This window comes from Budorcas taxicolor, chromosome 19 (genome assembly GCF_023091745.1).
Source record: "Budorcas taxicolor isolate Tak-1 chromosome 19, Takin1.1, whole genome shotgun sequence".
Lineage (NCBI taxonomy): Eukaryota > Metazoa > Chordata > Mammalia > Artiodactyla > Bovidae > Budorcas > Budorcas taxicolor.
Genome location: NC_068928.1, coordinates 27,761,018 through 27,779,418, shown reverse-complemented (window position 1 = coordinate 27,779,418; position 18,401 = coordinate 27,761,018). Strand labels below are relative to the sequence as shown.

Below are 18,401 nucleotides of genomic sequence, written 5' to 3'. Positions count from 1 at the left end.
GTTACTCCACACCACTGCCAACATTTGATACTGTGGAAATTACCATGTGACCCAGAAATTCCACTATTTACATTCCCTAGAAAACTGAAAACATTATGTATGAAAATTTACATATTCATATTTATAGCAAAATTATGCATGAGAGCCCAAAGTCCCAAATGTCCATCAGCTTACAAATAGATAAATAAAATACATCATATCCATGCAGTGAAATATTATTCAGCCATAAACCAGAATGAAGTAGTGACATACTTTATAATATGAACAAACCTTGACAGCATTATGCTAAATGGAAGAAGCCAGACACAGACGGTCGCATATTGTATGATTCCATTTAACTGAATTGCCCAGAATAGGGCAATCCATAGGAAGTAGATTAGTAGTTGCCAGGGACTGGGCGGGGAATGCAGAGTGATTTGAGTGGTAAAAATGTTCTGGAATTGAATAGTGGTGATGGTTGCACAACATAAATATACTAAAACTACCAACGTGTACACTTTTAAATGGTAAATTTTATGGTATATGGATTTTATCTTTAAAAAAATAATAAAAAGAGACTCATGGAGACTCACTCCTGGGCAGAGATAGGCTGAGTCCTAATCAAGGAGATTTCAACATTTTCCCAGCTGGATTTCAGAACTGCTATGAACCAGTGACTCCTGTGTGCCTCTCATATCCCTCCTTTTTAAATTATTTATTTATTTATTCTTTTCAGCTGCACATTGCAGCATGTGGGATCTTAGTTCCCCTACCAGGGATCAAACCCTTGCCCCCTGCAGTGGGAGCAAGGAGTCTTAGCCAGTGGACCACCAGGGAAGTCCCTTATGTCCCTCCTTTTTAAACGGTAATGTGTGTACCATTGTTATCCTTTGACTGTCCCACCTTTGTATCCTGGGTGTGCAGGGGATAATCACTTGTCTCTTTAGCTCACAGGTGTCCAGGAGATGTACTTAGGGAATAACATTCAAAGAGCCTCATCTACTCTTGGACTTGATTTAGGTGGCGTGTTGGTTTCTAGGACTGCCATAACAAAGGACCAAATACTGGGTGGTTTAAACAATAGAAATTTATTTTCTCACACTTCTGGAGACTAGAGCTAAGATCAAGGTATACACAGGTTTGGTTTCTTCTGAGATCTTCCTACTTGGTTTGCTGGTGGTCACCTTCTCTGTGTCTTCATGTGGTCTTTCTTCTATGCATACACAACCCTGATGTCTCTATTCCTAGTCTCTTCTTATAAGGATACCAGTCAGTTTGTGTAGGGCCCACCCTATAACCTCATTTTAATTTAATCACCTCTTTAAAGACCCTGTCTCCAAGCATAGTCACTTTCTGAGGTACTGAGAATTAAGGCTTTAACACATGAATTTGGGGGGAAACAAAACTCAGTCCATAACAACAGGCAAATGTATTGCAAAATTCTGAACATTCATATTTTTCCTGATGCCTCACCAGGTGACCAGGTAACCAGGTGTACCAGTGGGGTCTGGTTGGTTTAGTTCCTGCCACAAGTTCCTCTTCTGGGCCTCCCCATCTCTGTGACCTAGTGACACTCAAATGCACTAGTAAATTCCCTCACGCCTTTTGCTCGTGGACTCCACCCTGACCCCAATAATGACATTTTCCCCCAGGTCCTCACACTCTCTCTCTCTCAGCTGTCCATCTGCTCACTTGAGCCTGTTCCCAGGGTGTTCTTCCCATGTGTCATGCCATGTCCCCCTCTTCTAGGACCTCTAATTTCTTTCTTTTTTTTTAATATTTGGGTGTTTTTTTTTTGTTTTTTTGTTTTTTTTTTTTTTTTTGCTGCACTGGGTCTTAGTTGCAGCATGTGAGATCTAGTTCCCTGACCCAAGGATTGAACCCAGGCCCCGTGCATTGGGAGCATAGAGTCTTAGCCACTAGACCACCCTAGGATGTCCCATAGGGGCGTCTAATTTCTTTTGCCTCTCAAGTGGCATTGCCACAGCCAAGTTGGAACAGGTCTTAAAGACCTCACAAGGGGGACCTAACTCCATCATTTATAACACAGCAAGATTCTAAAGTTTCAGCTGATTGATATTGGAATGGGATGAGACTTTGAGGGGCCTTGGGATAGGTGAGCATGTTTTGCTTGTGGGGGGAATGCAAATAATGTACGACCTGAAGGCAGACTCTGGTGACTTTAAAATATACCCACAAATTCTCTCTTTTTTTAATCTGGACACACTGTGTGGCATATGGGATCTTTGTTCCCCAACCAGGGATCTAACCCGTGCCACCTGCAGGGGAAGCATGGAGTCTTAACTACTGGACCACCAAGGAAGTTGCCCCACAAATTCTTGATACTCTTTCCCTCAATAGGTAGATCTTAACTCCCCTCCCCTTGAGTGCGGGGTGAAGCTAGTGACTTGCTTCCAACCAATAGAACTATGATGGAAGTGATGGAGGATTTCTCCCAACACTAGGTCATAAAAGGCACTGGAGCTTCCTCCTCGTTGCTCTCTTCCATGGCTCTCTGTGGGGGTAGCTAGCCCTGAAGCAGCCCTTGTGGGAAGGAACTGAGGCTTCCTGCCAGCAGCCCTACCAGTGAACCATATTAGAAGTGGATCCTCCAGCCCCAGTCAAGCCTTCAGATGACATCAGCAGACTTCAGATGACTCATCTGACATCCCGACTGTCACATCATGAGAGAACCTGAGCAAGAACAATTCAGCTAAGTTGCTCCCAGATTCTTGACCCCACAAACCATGAGAGATAATAAATATTAATTATTTTAAGTGGCTAAATTTGGGGGTAATTTGTTATCCAGCAATAAATAATATACCAGGTCTTTATCAAAAGAGGAAAATTATATAGACTGGAATAGTGGCCCCCATATTTATTTAGGTTACCTGCCTAGCCTCTGTAGGCACTTGAGTGAATGACTCCTACAGGATTACAGAATCACTTTCTCTAATTAGATTTTATCTATTTCGAAGGCAGTGGTCATGACACACCTATGTTTTGTGTCCCTTCCCTTCCCCAGGATGACTGATTCAATAAATCCTCCCACAAACCCTTGCTAGCTACCCCGGGAGGAGCATAAGGAGGACCCTGAGTAGGGGTTTGTGGAATGTCTGTTCTGCCCAATTGTTAGGTTCTTTGTTCAGAATATTTGCTTGAAGCTAGGTTAGAAATTCCACAGCTGCTAGTCAGGTAGGGTAAAGATAGGAATCTTTAAAAAAAAAAAAAAAGCTCAAATAAAATAGATATCAGGCATATATATTAGATTGAATCATATGAAATTGTCGATATTTAACTGCTGAAACAGCGATATGATATGGTTCAATAATAAACACATACATATTTTTAACATATCCAATCCACTCACAATTTGTCCCTGAACTCCTCCAGCTTACTGGCATCAGGGCTCTAGCTGGAGGGATATAACGTGATATGGATCAGTCATACAAGGCCAGCAAAGTGCAAGATATCCAAATCCCAACAGTCTCGGCCAGCACTACCTAAACCAGAGGCCACGTGTCTTTGTGAGCCTAGGTTTATAGCACGCATGTGTAACTTGTCTTTTGACCACAGGGCCTGATCCTACTGTTTTCCTTTCTTGCTCTGTGTCAGTCCTGTTATTACAGAGTGGTGGGCATGGGAGATGGAGTAGAAAGCTGTAACAGCCAGAGAGTCAGGGAGGTGAAGTTAGGGGTGTTGATGGAGGAGTTTCAGGTGGTGGAGGTGGAGGTGGTGGTGGAGGAGCTGGTGAAGGTGGTGGTGGTACAGTTTGAGTTGATGCTGGTGGTACCGAGACACAGGGCTTTTTGAGTTCTCAGTCATCTGAGCTGGACACTACAGGTGGGATTGCTGCTGGGGGCACAACCATACCCTCTATTGTGCTCTCTTTGTTTAACCTGTTTCTTTACCCTTGGGTCATTCTGCTTTTGAACCCCTCACTGTGAGTAAACCATCAAGTTCAATAGTGATATCTCTCCCCTGATGACTCTCCAGCTACTAATAACAAATGTTAGGGCAGAGGTAACAAAGTTGAAAGAAGTTTAGCTCCCAGAGGTGTTTGCCTGTATACAAGTGTGCTTGCTCGGGGGAGAGATTGGCAGGCTTGAGGACCAAAGTGTGCCAAAAGGCCCCTCGGCAGAAAGAACTGGGAAACACACTTGTTCATCTTCCCTTTCTCTCCTTCTTCAAGCTCTTGTCTTGTCTCAACAACTGCTGGACGTGAAAAATAAGAGACAATTTATTCTACATCATCTAAGCTGTAGGCAAGGCAGGAACAAGGACGAGGTGTGCAGAGCTGGCCTAAAGTCCTCCCTCTCTAATTCCTTGCAGTGATGAAGACCAACCTACTTCAGTGTTTGGAGAGGGGAAGGATGAGGAGGCAGCGTTAGAGGAATAAACAGGACTTGGAGCCAGAGATGCCTTCTTTTGCTCAGGGTCCAGGACTTCCTCCTGGGTGACAGTTGTGCTGGAAGTAACCGGCTCACTTACAGATTCATGTTCGGAGCTGGAACTGCTGCTGCTGCTGCTGCTGGCGGGATGGCTCAGAACCAGACACCAGAAATTTCCATGGTTGAAGTAGCAGAGGACTGCTGGGAAAGGACAAGGAGAAAGGGGAGAGGAAAGTCAGAGATTGGGAGGAACAAGTGGCAAGCAAAGTGAGGCCAAGGGGAAGAAAAGTCCCTAAGAACCTATCCCTGGGGATTGACAGCCCTCTCCCTCCACACTTTCTCTGCCCTGACCCACCTGTGTTCCCTGCTTCCCAGGGTCCTCTGGGTCACTCACCACAGATGACATACAGGATAAACACCAGCCAACCAGTGAAGTAGCTCCAGCAGAGGGGGATTGATAAATTCTTTCTCAACTCGAAGAGCCAGACGTTAACAGGGAACAGTATGAGGGTGAAGAAAATGAAGAAAGCTAGGAGACAAAGGGGAGCAAGGGGGTCTTATTTTCACTCGAGAATTCCGAAAGCATTCTTCCTCATCTGCTGAACTAGTCACAAACCACAACCCCCATCAGCACACACAGAGCACGCGGTCCCAGAGGTTCACGGGAATTGACCTCTCCACCTCCACCCTGCCAGTGACCAGGAATCGATGGAACTCAGTTCTCAGTCAACAACTACTAGTTCTGTTCTCCCACCACCCACAAACCCAAACCCCACTCCCCAAAAAAGGAAGAGGAAGAAGTGCCAGGAAGATGTGGGTTAGGAGAAACTAAGGACCTTTTCCAGAGCTAGAGGGCACCTTCACAGAAGCTCATGACAGTCCCAATCCAGCTGAAAAAGGACAATTTCTGAAGACCAGGTATATATGGCAGGTGCAACCAGATGGTGAGGATGATGCCCAGCCCCAAGGCCAGGCAGAAGGTAATCTTGGCCACCCCAAAAGCTGGGTGATTTGTCCACAGCTTAAAACTGTCTAGGGAAAATGAGAAAACAGGATGAACTAAAGATTCACAAAAGACAAAATATAATCGAATGAGCAAATACAAGGAAACAACCAGACAAATGCACATTTGAGATGACAATAATAAAACATCATTTTCACTTATTAAATAGGCAAAGATTCTTGATATGGAGATTGTGTGATAACTCCAACCATATGAAAACAAATGCCTCAAAGGAGAAGCTGGACAGGCAACTTGAACTGCAGTTCTCAAAAAAAATACTAATGTCCAATAAAAACATGAAAATCAACAATAAAAACTGCAAATTAAATGTGATTTTTTTGGTCTATCAAATTAGCAAATATCAAAACAAAATTGATCATATCTAGTGTAAGAAAGGATTTAGAGAAAATATGTGCTTTCACATACCACTGGTAGGATCTCCGATGTGTGATCAGAGATGCTACCCAAATCTAAATTTTTAAGACCCTTTGCCCCAGCAATAGATCCTCTTGGAATTTATGTTAAAGAAACAATCCAAGATATGCATCAAAATTTATGTACAGAGATCTTCTTTCCAAAATTATTTATATGGCTAACAAGAGAGCTGTTAAGTTATAAGGTACCTGCACATTACATTATTATGTGTTCATTAAAAACCAGGATATGATAGATCATTGTCTCCAGATAGAATCTAAGGAGGGAACCTGGAAGGTGGAAGGCTCACTTTAACTGTTGTGTTTTTTGAATTTTCACTGTGTCCATATATTATGTAATCAATTTTTAACATAGATATTTATAAAATAACTATTTTATGATACAAATAATATGCTTACCACTGAAAAGTGGAGTTTACAACACTGAGCATGTAAAATGATTACAACTTTGAAAAATTAAAATATATATTTGTTAAAACAAAAATAAAGCTATATATATATTTATTTGTATTTATTTTATATAGATACACAAAAGACTAGAAGTAAATCCATTGCAATGTCAACGGTAATTATATCTGTGTGAAGAAATTTTAGGTGATTTTTATTTTCTTTCTTAAACTTTCTGCATTCTAACAATAATTGTGCAACTTTTTAAATTAAAAAAATAATATATTCATGTATTTAAAGTTAACAGTCATAACTTTAAAAAGAATATGAAAAAATATGTATGTGTATAACTGAATCACTTTGCTATAGAGCAGAAATTAACACATTTTAAATCAATTATACTTTGATAAAATAAAATTTTAAAAAATAATAAACAGTCATTGCTGAGAAAGTTACAATGAAACAGCCTCTTTTTACATTGTTAGTGGAAGCATAAATTGTTTTCACACTTTTTGAAAGCAACATGGACAATTTTTTTTAAAAGCTTTATACTCTTTGATCCATTAAACCCACTTTAGGAAATCTATTCCAGAGATACTAAACACAGGAAAAACTTCATGATTAGTAAGCTTTGTTGGTCTTTTTTTCTTAAGTATGAAATTGGAAATAAATTTGCCAAGAATAGATAAATAAGATAGTCAAGTCACAATTAATAAATCTATTAAATTGAATAGTATAGTCTTAATATGGGGTGTTTATTATATCTCATAAATTTTTAAATAATACAAATAAAAATAATCTAAAATATATAAAATAGTTTATGAAGAATGAATATAACTATGTAAAAATTATTCAAAACGTGTTCAATTTTTTTAAAAGAGAAGCCTGGAAAAAAATTGAGTGCTGAATAAACATCCAGTAGTGACTGTCTTTGAGTAACCTATAGAGCAAAAACTCATGTAGTTGATTACGTTTTTGAGCCAGACACATCTGAGTTATAATTGTAAACCTGCCATTATTAGGTTGTTATGTATGAATCTGATCAGGTGAAAAGAGGTCAAAATTTGGCCCGTCTTGTGGTTCAGCCTAATAGGTTTATGATCTTGAGCAGGTGACCTGAGTCTCATTTTCCTCATCTGTAATATGAGGATAATTTCCCTAGCTCTTAGAGTTGATAGGGGATTAACTTAAGCAAATAGAATAACGTTGCAAATAATGATAGCTTTTGTTGCCCCATATTTATTGGAATAAGGATGTTTTACTTTCATGGTGGGGCTTCCCTGGTGATTCAGTGGTAAAGAACCTGCCTGCTAATGCAGGAGACTGCCTGCAATGAAGGAGACACAGGTCTGGGAATCCCTAGGCTGGGAAGATCCCCTAGAGACAGAAATGGCAGCCCCTTCCCCCCACCCCACCCAGTATTCTTGCCTGGAAAATCCCTGGGACTGAGAAGCCTGGAGGGTTACAGTTCACGGGGGTCTCAAGAGTTAATCAAAACTTAGCAACTAGAGCACCACCACTTTCATAATGAAAGTAAATAATGGCTGTGTAACTTTTGACTCATTGGAAAAGACTCTGATGCTGGGAGGGATTGGAGGCAGGAGGAGAAGGGGACGACAGAGGATGAGATGGCTGGATGGCATCACTGACTCGATGGAAGTGAGTCTGAGTGAACTCCGGGAGTTGGTGATGGACAGGGAGGCCTGGCGTGCTGCGATTCATGGGGTTGCAAAGAGTCGGACATGACTGAGCGACTGAACTGAACTGAACTGAACTGAACTTTTTTTCTTCATGTGGAGCTTTTTTTTTTTTTTTTTGAGGCTTTTATTGAATTTGTTACAGTATTGCTTCAGTTTTCTGTTTTGTTTTTTTGGCTGCCAGGCATACGGGATCTTAGCTCCCATTGACCAGGGATGGAACTTGCACCCCTGCACTGTCTGCCAGGGAAGTTGTCTATGGCAGTGTAACTTAAAAAAAAAAAAGTCAATAAGATCAAGAAGTGAAATTCAAGGGTTCAAAAAAAGTTCTGGTTTTCCACAAATGTTGAGAAAGGAGACCCAAACCTGGGAGGTGAGGGAACAGCAGAGGTGAAATTAACAAAAATAGGAAATGGAGTAGCTGCAAGAACTCTGGGAAGGAGGAAGGAGCAAGGTAACCAGAGATGGAAACACAGAGCTGGCCCAGAAGAGCAAAAGCCTGTGGCCGGGGAAGAATAGTGGTGGGAACGTGGGCCTGCAGGAGAGCATTCTGAGGACTCCTCAAGCTCTGGGTCCAAAAGCCTTGAGGAAGGAAATTCCCAACCCCCTAGGGCTCTTCTCCCAGGAAAATAGTGAACTGTGTCATTAATGAGTGATTCACAAACCCCCAGAATCCAAGTCCCTCACAACATTTCTGTAAAGACAGACTTGGCTGTGAGCCGTCCCATTGGGGCAGGAGAAGTGGTTTGCCCAACTGAGGAGGAACAATGATCCCTGGGGGGTCTCAGGGCCAGTAGAACCATCTTACTGGTCAAAAAAAGTGGGGCTGACTAGAGGGAAGGGCCAAGAATACTGGGGTACAGAGGTCAAGGCCAAGGCAAGCTGGAGTCCTTGGGGTGGGATGAGAGAGTAAGGGTCTCACCTTTCCCATTCTGAGTTGGAACAGCTCTTGGATTTGTAGATATGCAGGAGCCCCAGGGACATTATGTGAACTGATGTGTAGATTTTGGTGGTGATGTTCATGGGCCAGTGCTGGTAGAAACGGATCCTCTCGAAGCACAGCCATTTCTTGGAGAAGACCATGACCACCAGCAGGATGAAGGCGAGCAGGCTGAGCTCTGAGGCCAACACCTGCATTATCCAGCGGGAGCTGTGTGTAATCCTGTCCTGCAGGAGCAGCGGAGAAACCCTGTGGAGCTTCACGCCGTGGCCCTTAATCACTGACCAGTTACTGTCATGGGTGGAGACACAGTTCTGCACCCCTTCCTCTTGTCCCGGGCTCACTGCCACCCCATCCTGCTTTCCAGCCCTCTCAGCCCTTTCCAGGCTTCTGATGTTCATCACTTTCTCCTCTTGACCCAGGGAATTCATCCCTAATGTTCCCTGTCGTCATGTTGAGTACTCCCTGACTCCGCTTCTATCCTCCACCCCATTCCCCCTTCCCTTGCCAGTGTCAGTTGTCCTTCATCATTTAAATATTTTCATCAGGCAGAGCAGTGGCCACCACAGCACCTGGCGTCTGGAAAAGAACAGCCCATTCAGCAGGAGAGGGCCCCTAACTGCCATGGAATATTCCTTTGTGGAGGGAGGGGGGGCATCAACTGGCAGAAGGGGCTCACATCTTCAGCTCAAACTCTTTCTGGAAACCTTGCTCCTCTGGGGCCTCAACTCAGAACTGTGCGTGTGATGCCTCCTTCCTCTAAGAGCCCTGGTTGCTGAGGGTCTCCTTTGCTTTTCCCACATCCTCTGCCCCAACCCCACCCCCAAGTACTCACGGATGGAACAGGAGAAGGGGAGGAGCTTATCCCCAGGGAGATGGTTGGATATGCCTCCCACAGGTGTCACCAACCTTCTCCCTGCTTCCCCCACCTTTACTCACTTCTGGTCCACAGTTCCCACCCCTTTCCCTCTTTTTACTTTTTCCCTTTTATTTATTTTTTCCTCAGCACCAGAGGGGAAAGACACAGGACCAAGAGGGGACATGAGAGTGTCATACAGTCTGAGGTTTTCCTAAGCTGCCTTTTGATCTATAGGAAAATAAGTCTGAGTCACCCAAGGCAGCCTGATCACTGTGGCTTCCAGACCTCAGTTAGCCCCTGGAATTCTTGTGAGGAACAAGCCTTTTAAATTCAGGCTGTGAGTCTGAATCCCACCAGAGTTGATTCACTTTGTGAAGAGAGTGATACACATGGTTAAGAACAAAGGCTTTTGATCCAGCAACACAAGAGATGAATTAGGGGTCTTCCTCTTAATGGCCTTATGAACCTGGAAGATTCATATAGCTTCTTTGTGTCTTAGTTTACTCATCTGTAACATGGGACAATACTTGTCTAGATTTGGTTTGAGTATTGAATGAGATAATGAACAAAAAGCAATCTTTTGTTCATAGTAAATTCCCAGAAAATGGAGATATTATTTTTAAATATTTATTTATTGTATGTATTTATTTGGCTGTTCCTGGCCTTAGCTGCAGCATGTGGGATCAAGTTCCCTGACCAGGGACTGAACCCTGGCCCCCTGCATTGGGAGCACAGAGTCTTAGCCTCTGGATCACCAGGGAAGGCCCAAGCAACATCATTATTGATATTGTTTTCATTGTTTTGCACTCTCACCAGCAATCTAAGAATAAAGAGCAAAAACACAGAGGTGTTTAGCAGGCATCCTTGCTGACGGGTGACTGCAAATGATGGAATGGAACTGAAATTAATTTAAGCCAAAGGGTAGTTAATTATAGATCATGAGATCATGTGCACAGCTGGAACTCAGAATAATTGGAATCACGAATTCAAATCCTGTGAGGACTCTTCCTCTGTGTCTTAATCCACTCGGTCTGCTATAACAACATACCATAGAGTTGTTTAGTCGCTTAGTCGTGTCCGACTCTTTGCAACCCTGTGGACTGCAGCACACCAGGCTTCATAGACTGTAGAATTTATAAACAACAGAAACTTATTTCTCATAGTTTTGGAGGCTGGAAGTCCAAGATCATGGTGCCATACAACCATAATTGGCATATTTGGGTGATAGCCCAATTCCAGGTCACAGACTTCTTGCTGTGTCCTCAGGTGAAGCTAGGGATCCCTGTGTGGGGTCTCTTTTATAAGGACGTTAATCCTATTCATGAAAGTGGAGCCTCCCACTTCCTCAAACCTTCACTTTGTGGGTTACTTTCCCAACATAGAAATTTGGGGAACACAAATATTCAGATCACAGAATTTGGACTCTGGTCTTGCTCCTCCTTGAGCATCTTTTTTTTAAAAATGTATTTATTTATTTTATTAATGCATTTATTCCTTTTGGTTGTGCTGGGTCTTGACTGCTGCTCCAGGGCTTTCTCTAGTTGTGGCAAGCAGTTGTTGCAGTGGCTCGTCTTGCTGTGCAGACCACAGGCTCCAGACACACAGATGCATCAGCAATTGTGGCACATGGGCTTAGCTCCTCTGCAGTACATGGAATCTTCCTGAACCAGGGATCAAACCTGTGTTCCCTCTACTGGCAGGCGGATTCTTATCCACTCTGCCACCAGGGAAGTCGCTCCCTGAGTATCTTTTTCTTTCTCTGGAAACCACCCTCCTCCTTTTCTCTCATCCACATGGTAAGAAACGTGGCCCTTAGACCCTGCACAGTCCATCTTACACCTTTAGCCACCAGAGCAAAGATCACTCCATTCCAATCCCAGATATTCTCTGGCCCTGCCAAGGATGAGTGCCATCCCATTAATCATGGTCAGTTCAGTTCAGTTCAGTTCAGTCGCTTAGTCATGTTCGACTCTTTGCGACTCCATGAATCGCAGCATGACAGGCCTCCCTGTCCATCACCAACTCCCGGAGTTCACTCAGACTCACGTCCATCGAGTCAGTGATGCCATATAGCCATCTCATCTTCTGTCGTCCCCTTCTCCTCCTGCCCTCAATCCCTCCCAGCATCAGGGTCTTTTCCAATGAGTCAACTCTTCTCATGAGGGCCAAAGTATTGGAGTTCAGCTTTAGCATCAGTCCTTCCAATGAACACCCAGGATCGATCTTCTTTAGGATGGACTGGTTGGAACTCCTTGCAGTCCAAGGGACTCTCAAGAGTCTTCTCCAACACCACAGTTCAAAAGCATCAATTCTTCAGCGCTCAGCTTTCTTCACAGTCCAAATCTCACATCCATACATGACCACTGGAAAAACCATAGCCATGACTAGATGGACCTTTGTTGGCAAAGTAATGTCTCTGCTTTTGAATATGCTGTCTAAGATGGTCATAATTTTCCTTCTAAGGAGTAACCGTCTTTTAATTTCATGGCTGCAATCACCATCTGCAGTGATTTTGGAGCCCAAAAAAATAAAGTCTGCCACTGTTTCCACTGTTTCCCCATCTATTTCCCATGAAGTGATGGGACCAGATGCCACGATCTTCATTTTCTGAATGTTGAGCTTTAAGCCAACTTTCTCACTCTCCTCTTTCACTTTCATCAAGAGGCTTTTTAGCTCCTCTTCACGTTCTGCCATAAGGGTGGTGTCATCTGCATATCTGAGGTTATTTATATATCTCCCAGGAATCTTGATTCCAGCTTGTGCTTCTTCCAGCCCAGCATTTCTCATGATGTACTCTGCATATAAGTTAAATAAGCAGGGTGACAATAAATAGCCTTGACGTACTCCTTTTCCTATTTGGAACCAGTCTGTTGTTCCATGTCCAGTTCTAACTGCTGCCTCCTGACCTGCATACAGATTGCTCAAGAGGCAGGTCAGGTGGTCTGGTATGCCCATCTCTTTCAGAATTCTCCACAGTTCATTGTGATCCACACAGTCAAAAGCTTGGCATAGTCAATAAAGCAGAAATAGATGTTTTTCTGGAACTCTATTGCTTTTTTGATGATCCAGCAGATGTTGGCAATTTAATCTCTGGTTCCTCTGCCTTTTCTAAAACCAGCTTGAACATCTGGAAGTTCACAGTTCACATATGCTGAAGCTTGGCTTGGAGAATTTTGAGCATTACTTTACTAGCACGTGAGATGAGTCCAATTGTGTGGTATTTTGAGCATTCTTTGGTATTGCCTTTCTTTGGGATTGGAATGAAAACTGACCTTTTCCAGTCCTGTGGCCACTGCTGAGTTTTCCAAACTTGCTGGCATATTGAGTGCAGCACTCTCACAGCATCATCTTTCAGGATTTGAAATAGCTCAACTGGAATTCCATCACCTCCACTAGCTTTGTTCGTAGTGATGCTTTCTAAGGCCCACTTGACTTCACATTCCAGGATGTCTGGCTCTAGGTGAGTGATTACACCATCATGATTATCTGGGTTGTGAAGATCTTTTTTGTACAATTCTTCTGTGTATTCTTGCCACCTCTTCTTAATATCTTCTGTTTCTGTTAGGGCCCTACCATTTCTGTCCTTTATTGAGCCCATCTTTGCATGAAATGTTCCCTTGGTGTCTCTAATTTTCTTGAAGAGACCTCTAGTCTTTCCCATTCTGTTGTTTTCCTCTATTTCTTTGCATTGATTGCTGAGGAAGGCTTTCTTATCTCTTCTTGCTATTCTTTGGAAGTCTGCATTCAGATGCTTATATCTTTCCTTTTCTCCTTTTCTTTTCGCTTCTGTTCTTTTCACATCTATTTGTAAGTCCTCCTCAGACAGCCATTTTGCTTTCTTGCATTTCTTTTCCATGGGGATGGTCTTGATCCCTGTCTCCTGTACAATGTCACGAACCTCGGTCCATAGTTCATCAGGCACTCTATCTATCAGATCTAGTCCCTTAAATCTATTTCTCACTTCCACTATATAATCATAAGGGATTTGATTTAGGTCATACCTGAATGGTCTAGTGGTTTTCCCTAGTTTCTTCAATTTAAGTCTGAAGTTGGCAATAAGGAGCTCATGATCTGAGCCACAGTCAGCTCCCAGTCTTGTTTTTGCTGACTCTATAGAGCTTCTCCATCTTTGGCCGTAAAGAATATAATCAATCTGATTTTGGTGTTGACCATCTGGTGATGTCCATGTGTAGAGTCTTCTCTTGTGTTGTTGGAAGAGGGTGTTTGCTATGACCAGTGCGTTCTCTTGGCAAAACTCTATTAGCCTTTGCCCTGCTTCATTCCGTATTCCAAGGCCAAATTTGCTTGTTACTCCAGGTGTTTCTTGACTTTCTACTTTTGCATTCCAGTCCCTTATAATGAAAAGGACATCTTTTTTGGGTGTTAGTTCTACAAGGTCTTGTAGATCTTCATAGAACCGTTCAACTTCAGCTTCTTCAGCATTACTGGTTGGGGCATAGGCTTGGATTACTGTGATATTGTCCAAGGTAAGGAGCAGCGGCTGTACTTTGCTGGAGCAGCCGTGAAGAGATACCCTACGTCCAAGGTAAGAGAAACCCAAATAAGATGGTAGGTGTTGCGAGAGGGCATCAGAGGGCAGACACACTGAAACCATAATCACAGAAAACTAGTCAATCTAAACACACTAGGACCACAGCCTTGTCTAACTCAGTGAAACTAAGCCATGCCCGTGGGGCCACCCAAAATGGGCGGGTCATGATGGAGAGGTCTGACAGAACGTGGTCCACTGGAGAAGGGAATGGCAAACCACTTCAGTATTCTTGCTTTGAGAACCCTATGAACAGTATGAAAAGGCAAAATGATAGGATACTGAAAGAGGAACTCCCCAGGTCGGTTGGTGCCCAATATGCTACTGGAGATCAGTGGAGAAATAACTCCAGAAAGAATGAAGGGATGGAGCCAAAGCAAAAACAATACCCAGTTGTGGATGTGACTGGTGATAGAAGCAAGGTCCGATGCTGTACAAAGCAATATTGCATAGGAACCTGGAATGTCAGGTCCATGAATCAAGGCAAACTGGAAGTGGTCAAACAGGAGATGACAAGAGTGAACGTCGACATTCTAGGAATCAGCGAACTAAAATGAACTGGAATGGGTGAATTTAACTCAGATGACCATTATATCTACTACTGTGGACAGGAATCCCTTAGAACAAATGGAGTAGCCATCATGGTCAACAAGAGAGTCCGAAATGCAGTACTTGGATGCAATTTCAAAATGACAGAATGATCTCTGTTTGTTTCCAAGGCAAACCATTCAATATCACAGTAATCCAAGCCTATACCCCAACCAGTAACCACGGTCAGTATCACCCAAGTCTGAAGGCTGACCTGCAAACTAATGACAGATAGGGAGTTGGTGGGCAAATTCCCTAGCTTCCTCAGTTACAGGCAGGAATAACTGTGAAGTGTGTTCTATGCCAGGAGGGACCAGTGTTGTGGGAAGGGGCTGGCCCTACTGGGAATGAGAAATCATATGCAGCACAATACAATATGGAAGAATCTAGACAATACAATGTTTCCTGAGAACTATAGCTCCCAGAAAACTATGCCACAGATATGATACCATTTTTATAGAGATTATAAATAAGCACAACTAAGCAAAACATTGTTGAAACATACATTCTATTATGATTGCATGGCATGTTTTAAAAAGCAGTGGAATGATAAACACAAAATGTAGAATAGTGGCTATTTCTCAGGGGGGGGCAGGGAAATGGGACAGAGAGGGTTACACTGATACATACACCAGTAGGCAATAGGCTATTGGTTCCTGAGTTGGGTGATTCATTACATTAGAATCATTTGACCAAGTGCCAAAGAAATGATGCTTTCGAACTGTAGTGTTAGAGAAGACTCTTGAGAGTCCCTTGCACTGTAAGGAGATCAAATCAGTCAATCCTAAAAGAAATCAACCTTGAATATTCACTGGAAGGATTGATGCTAAAGCTGAAGCTCCAACACTTTGGCTACCTGGTGTGAAGAGCCAACTCATTGGAAAAGACTCTGATGCTGAGAAAGATTGAAGGCAGGAGAAGAAGGGGACGACAGAGGATGAGATGATTGGATGGCATCACCGATTCAATGGACATGAATTTGAGCACACTCTGGGAGTTAGTGAGGGACAGGGAAGCCGACATGCTGCAGTCCATGAGGTCGTACAGTCAGACACGACTTAATAACAACAAATAACTGTGAATGTATATTTCATAGAAACTTGTGAAGGTATCAAATACAGTTTTTCAAAAGGTAATTAAAAATAGTCCAACACAATTTCTTCAAGAGAGGAAATGTAATCTTAGTGATTACTAGCTCTGCAATGAAAGATATTAATACAGTCAAAATATATAAGGTAAACACTGTTTATTGAGTTTCAGTTTTAGAATCAACAGATGGACAAAGCACGGAAGACTCAACCACAGCTATGAAAGTAAACATAGCTGTTATCAGCCTTGATGTTGCCAGAATAAAAGCCTAGAAGAGGTAAACTAAAAGACAGAACGAAGAGAAAGAGCCGAAGGGAAGGGTGAGGGGTCTGACAAGAGAGTCTCCATGTACGGTTGCAGGGTGGGCACTGCAGAAGAGCGCATGGCAAAGAGGGGAAGAACTGAACTCTAGTCTTCATTCTGCTCAATCGTCCACACCCCACCAAGGGGTCCCCAGCGGCCTGGAGGAAGATGCACTTAGTTGTACATCTACATAAAAGTGCTGCTCCCTGCCAAGCCAACTAACCCCACATCTGTTCAGAAGGGCCGCCTGTTAACCACAAGGTTGAAGGCACAAAGGGCCCTTGAGGGCTAGCAGCAGCACTGACCGATTATCTCGTAAGATTTTGTATCAGTGTGAGTTCTTCAGTTACAAGCACAAACCCAGACTGACTAAGCTAGGCAAAAAGGAATATATTGGGTGATAATGAGAACGCACAGACTCAAAAAGAAAGCCGAAAATCCAGGCCTAGAACTAAACATAGACCAGGGGAGCATGGACAAATCATTACCAAGAGCTGGTGTCTCAGGACTTGCCTGGTGGTCCAGTGGTTAAGACTCCACACTCCCAAAGCAGGAGGCACAGATTTGATCCTTGATTGGGGAACCAAGATCCCATATCTGTGCATGACCAAGGACACAAAATAAATAAATAAAAATTGAAGTTTCTTTAAAAATAAAAAAGAACTGGTCTCTCTACCCACCATTGTCCCCCAGATCCTCCTGAACCTCCATCCTTCTCTATTTCTAGGTAGGATTCCAAATCCCAAGCATCTGACTGGCTCGGATGCCTTGATTGACAGCCCATGAACTACATGGGTGTGGGAAGGGATCACTTTCCCAAAAGAAAGAAGCTGAGCAGTCGACTAGTAATGATCATGTGCTCACACAAGTACCGAGTGGCAGCTGGAATGGAGTGTGAGACTGGGAGATTTCTGAAAGGGAAGGAGTCTCACTGTTGCATTAGTAAGGGCAGGTGCTTACCCATGCTTCTAGGACAGTAGCCCCTGGAGAATATGGACTTGGGCTTAGAACACGGACTCAAGAACACAAGCTTATTGGTCACTTCTTGACTGTCCACGTGGATGTGCTTTGCTGCCTATGTGACACTCAGAAACAGTCCCGTCCCAGGCCAGCTCACCCCAATAGAAACTCTAGCATGAATCTCCTCCTTGATGAGCTCCCAGACCCCGGCCTTGCTAGGATATCTCTGTGGCCAGAATCCACGTGCTGCAAGGTCCCTCCCTTTTGTCTCTATGAAATATGCATTCTTCCTTCATGTGGGCCTGTCGAAGGTGATGTTCCTCAAACTCTAATGTGTGTACTCCTGGTCTGGGCATCTCATTAAAATGCAGATCCCACACTTTGGACGAGCCCCCGGGTGGTGCCCATGCTGCCTTTCTAAGAATAGCACACTGAATAAAGAACTAGACTCCAGAAGATCTAGGTTGCTAGATCCACTCTCCTCCCCAGATGTCCTTTGACCTTTAGGCTTTGGGCACATGGGAAAATGATGGGCAGACAGGTTTCCTTGTGTGTATCCTGCTTGCTTGGTTCTGCCTCTGTGGGACATTCCATTGCCTTATATATACCAACTAAACAGAAGTAAGAAGAAAAAAGGCTGCTTAAAGCAAGAAGTGAAGTGACTGCAAAGAAAAGAATTTCTGCTCCTGGAAGAACGCAGTTTAGAAGAATGAAAAGACAAGCCACAGACTGGGGGGAAATATTTTCAAATCATATATTTGATAAAGGACTTATATCGACAATATACAAAGAACTCTCCAAACACAATAATAAGAAAACAAACTACTCAGTTTGTAAAAGGCCTAAAGTTTTGAACAGACACTTCACCAAAGAAGATATACAAATAAGCACATGAAAAGATATTCAGCATCATTAGTCATTAGGGAAAGGCAGATTAAAAGCAGCGAGATACTACTACATATCTCATAGACTGTCACACAAAACAAAACAACAAAACTGATGATGCCAGTTAGTGGACAAGACACAGAGCAGGATACCAGCCATAGCACTCATCCTTTGCTGGTGGGGATGCAAAGTGTATAGACACTTTGGAAAACAGATGGCCAGTTTCCAATAAAGTTAAATTAAATACTTAACATTCTTATCGTTGTTGTTGTTCAGTCCCCCAGGCGTGTCCGACTCTTTGCGATCCCATGGGCTGCAGCACACCAGGCCTCCCTGT

At 43.1% G+C, this 18,401-nt stretch overlaps 1 protein-coding gene across 1 annotated transcript; it reads right to left on the bottom strand.

Annotated features, from left to right (window-relative positions):
* Nucleotides 1-3,382: 3,382 nt before the first annotated feature.
* On the bottom strand, nucleotides 3,383-9,262 carry ODF4 (outer dense fiber of sperm tails 4). Its single transcript, XM_052658612.1, has 5 exons — nucleotides 8,814-9,262; nucleotides 5,229-5,398; nucleotides 4,765-4,899; nucleotides 4,471-4,571; nucleotides 3,383-3,394 (listed from the first exon to the last, which is right to left on the bottom strand). Exons 1-5 carry the CDS (start codon nucleotides 9,260-9,262, stop codon nucleotides 3,383-3,385), a joined length of 867 nt encoding a protein of 288 aa, XP_052514572.1.
* Nucleotides 9,263-18,401: the final 9,139 nt, after the last annotated feature.

Bases quoted from the DNA above. Each gene is read 5' to 3' on its own strand.
- ODF4 (XM_052658612.1), bottom strand. From the start codon at position 9,262: ATGAATTCCCTGGGTCAAGAGGAGAAAGTGATGAACATCAGAAGCCTG. The intron at 5,399-8,813 runs GTGAGACCCTTA...TTCCCTAGACAG, and splicing joins TCCAACTCAGAATGGGAAAG to TTTTAAGCTGTGGACAAATC. The intron at 4,572-4,764 runs GTGAGTGACCCA...GTCCTTTCCCAG, and splicing joins TATCCTGTATGTCATCTGTG to CAGTCCTCTGCTACTTCAAC.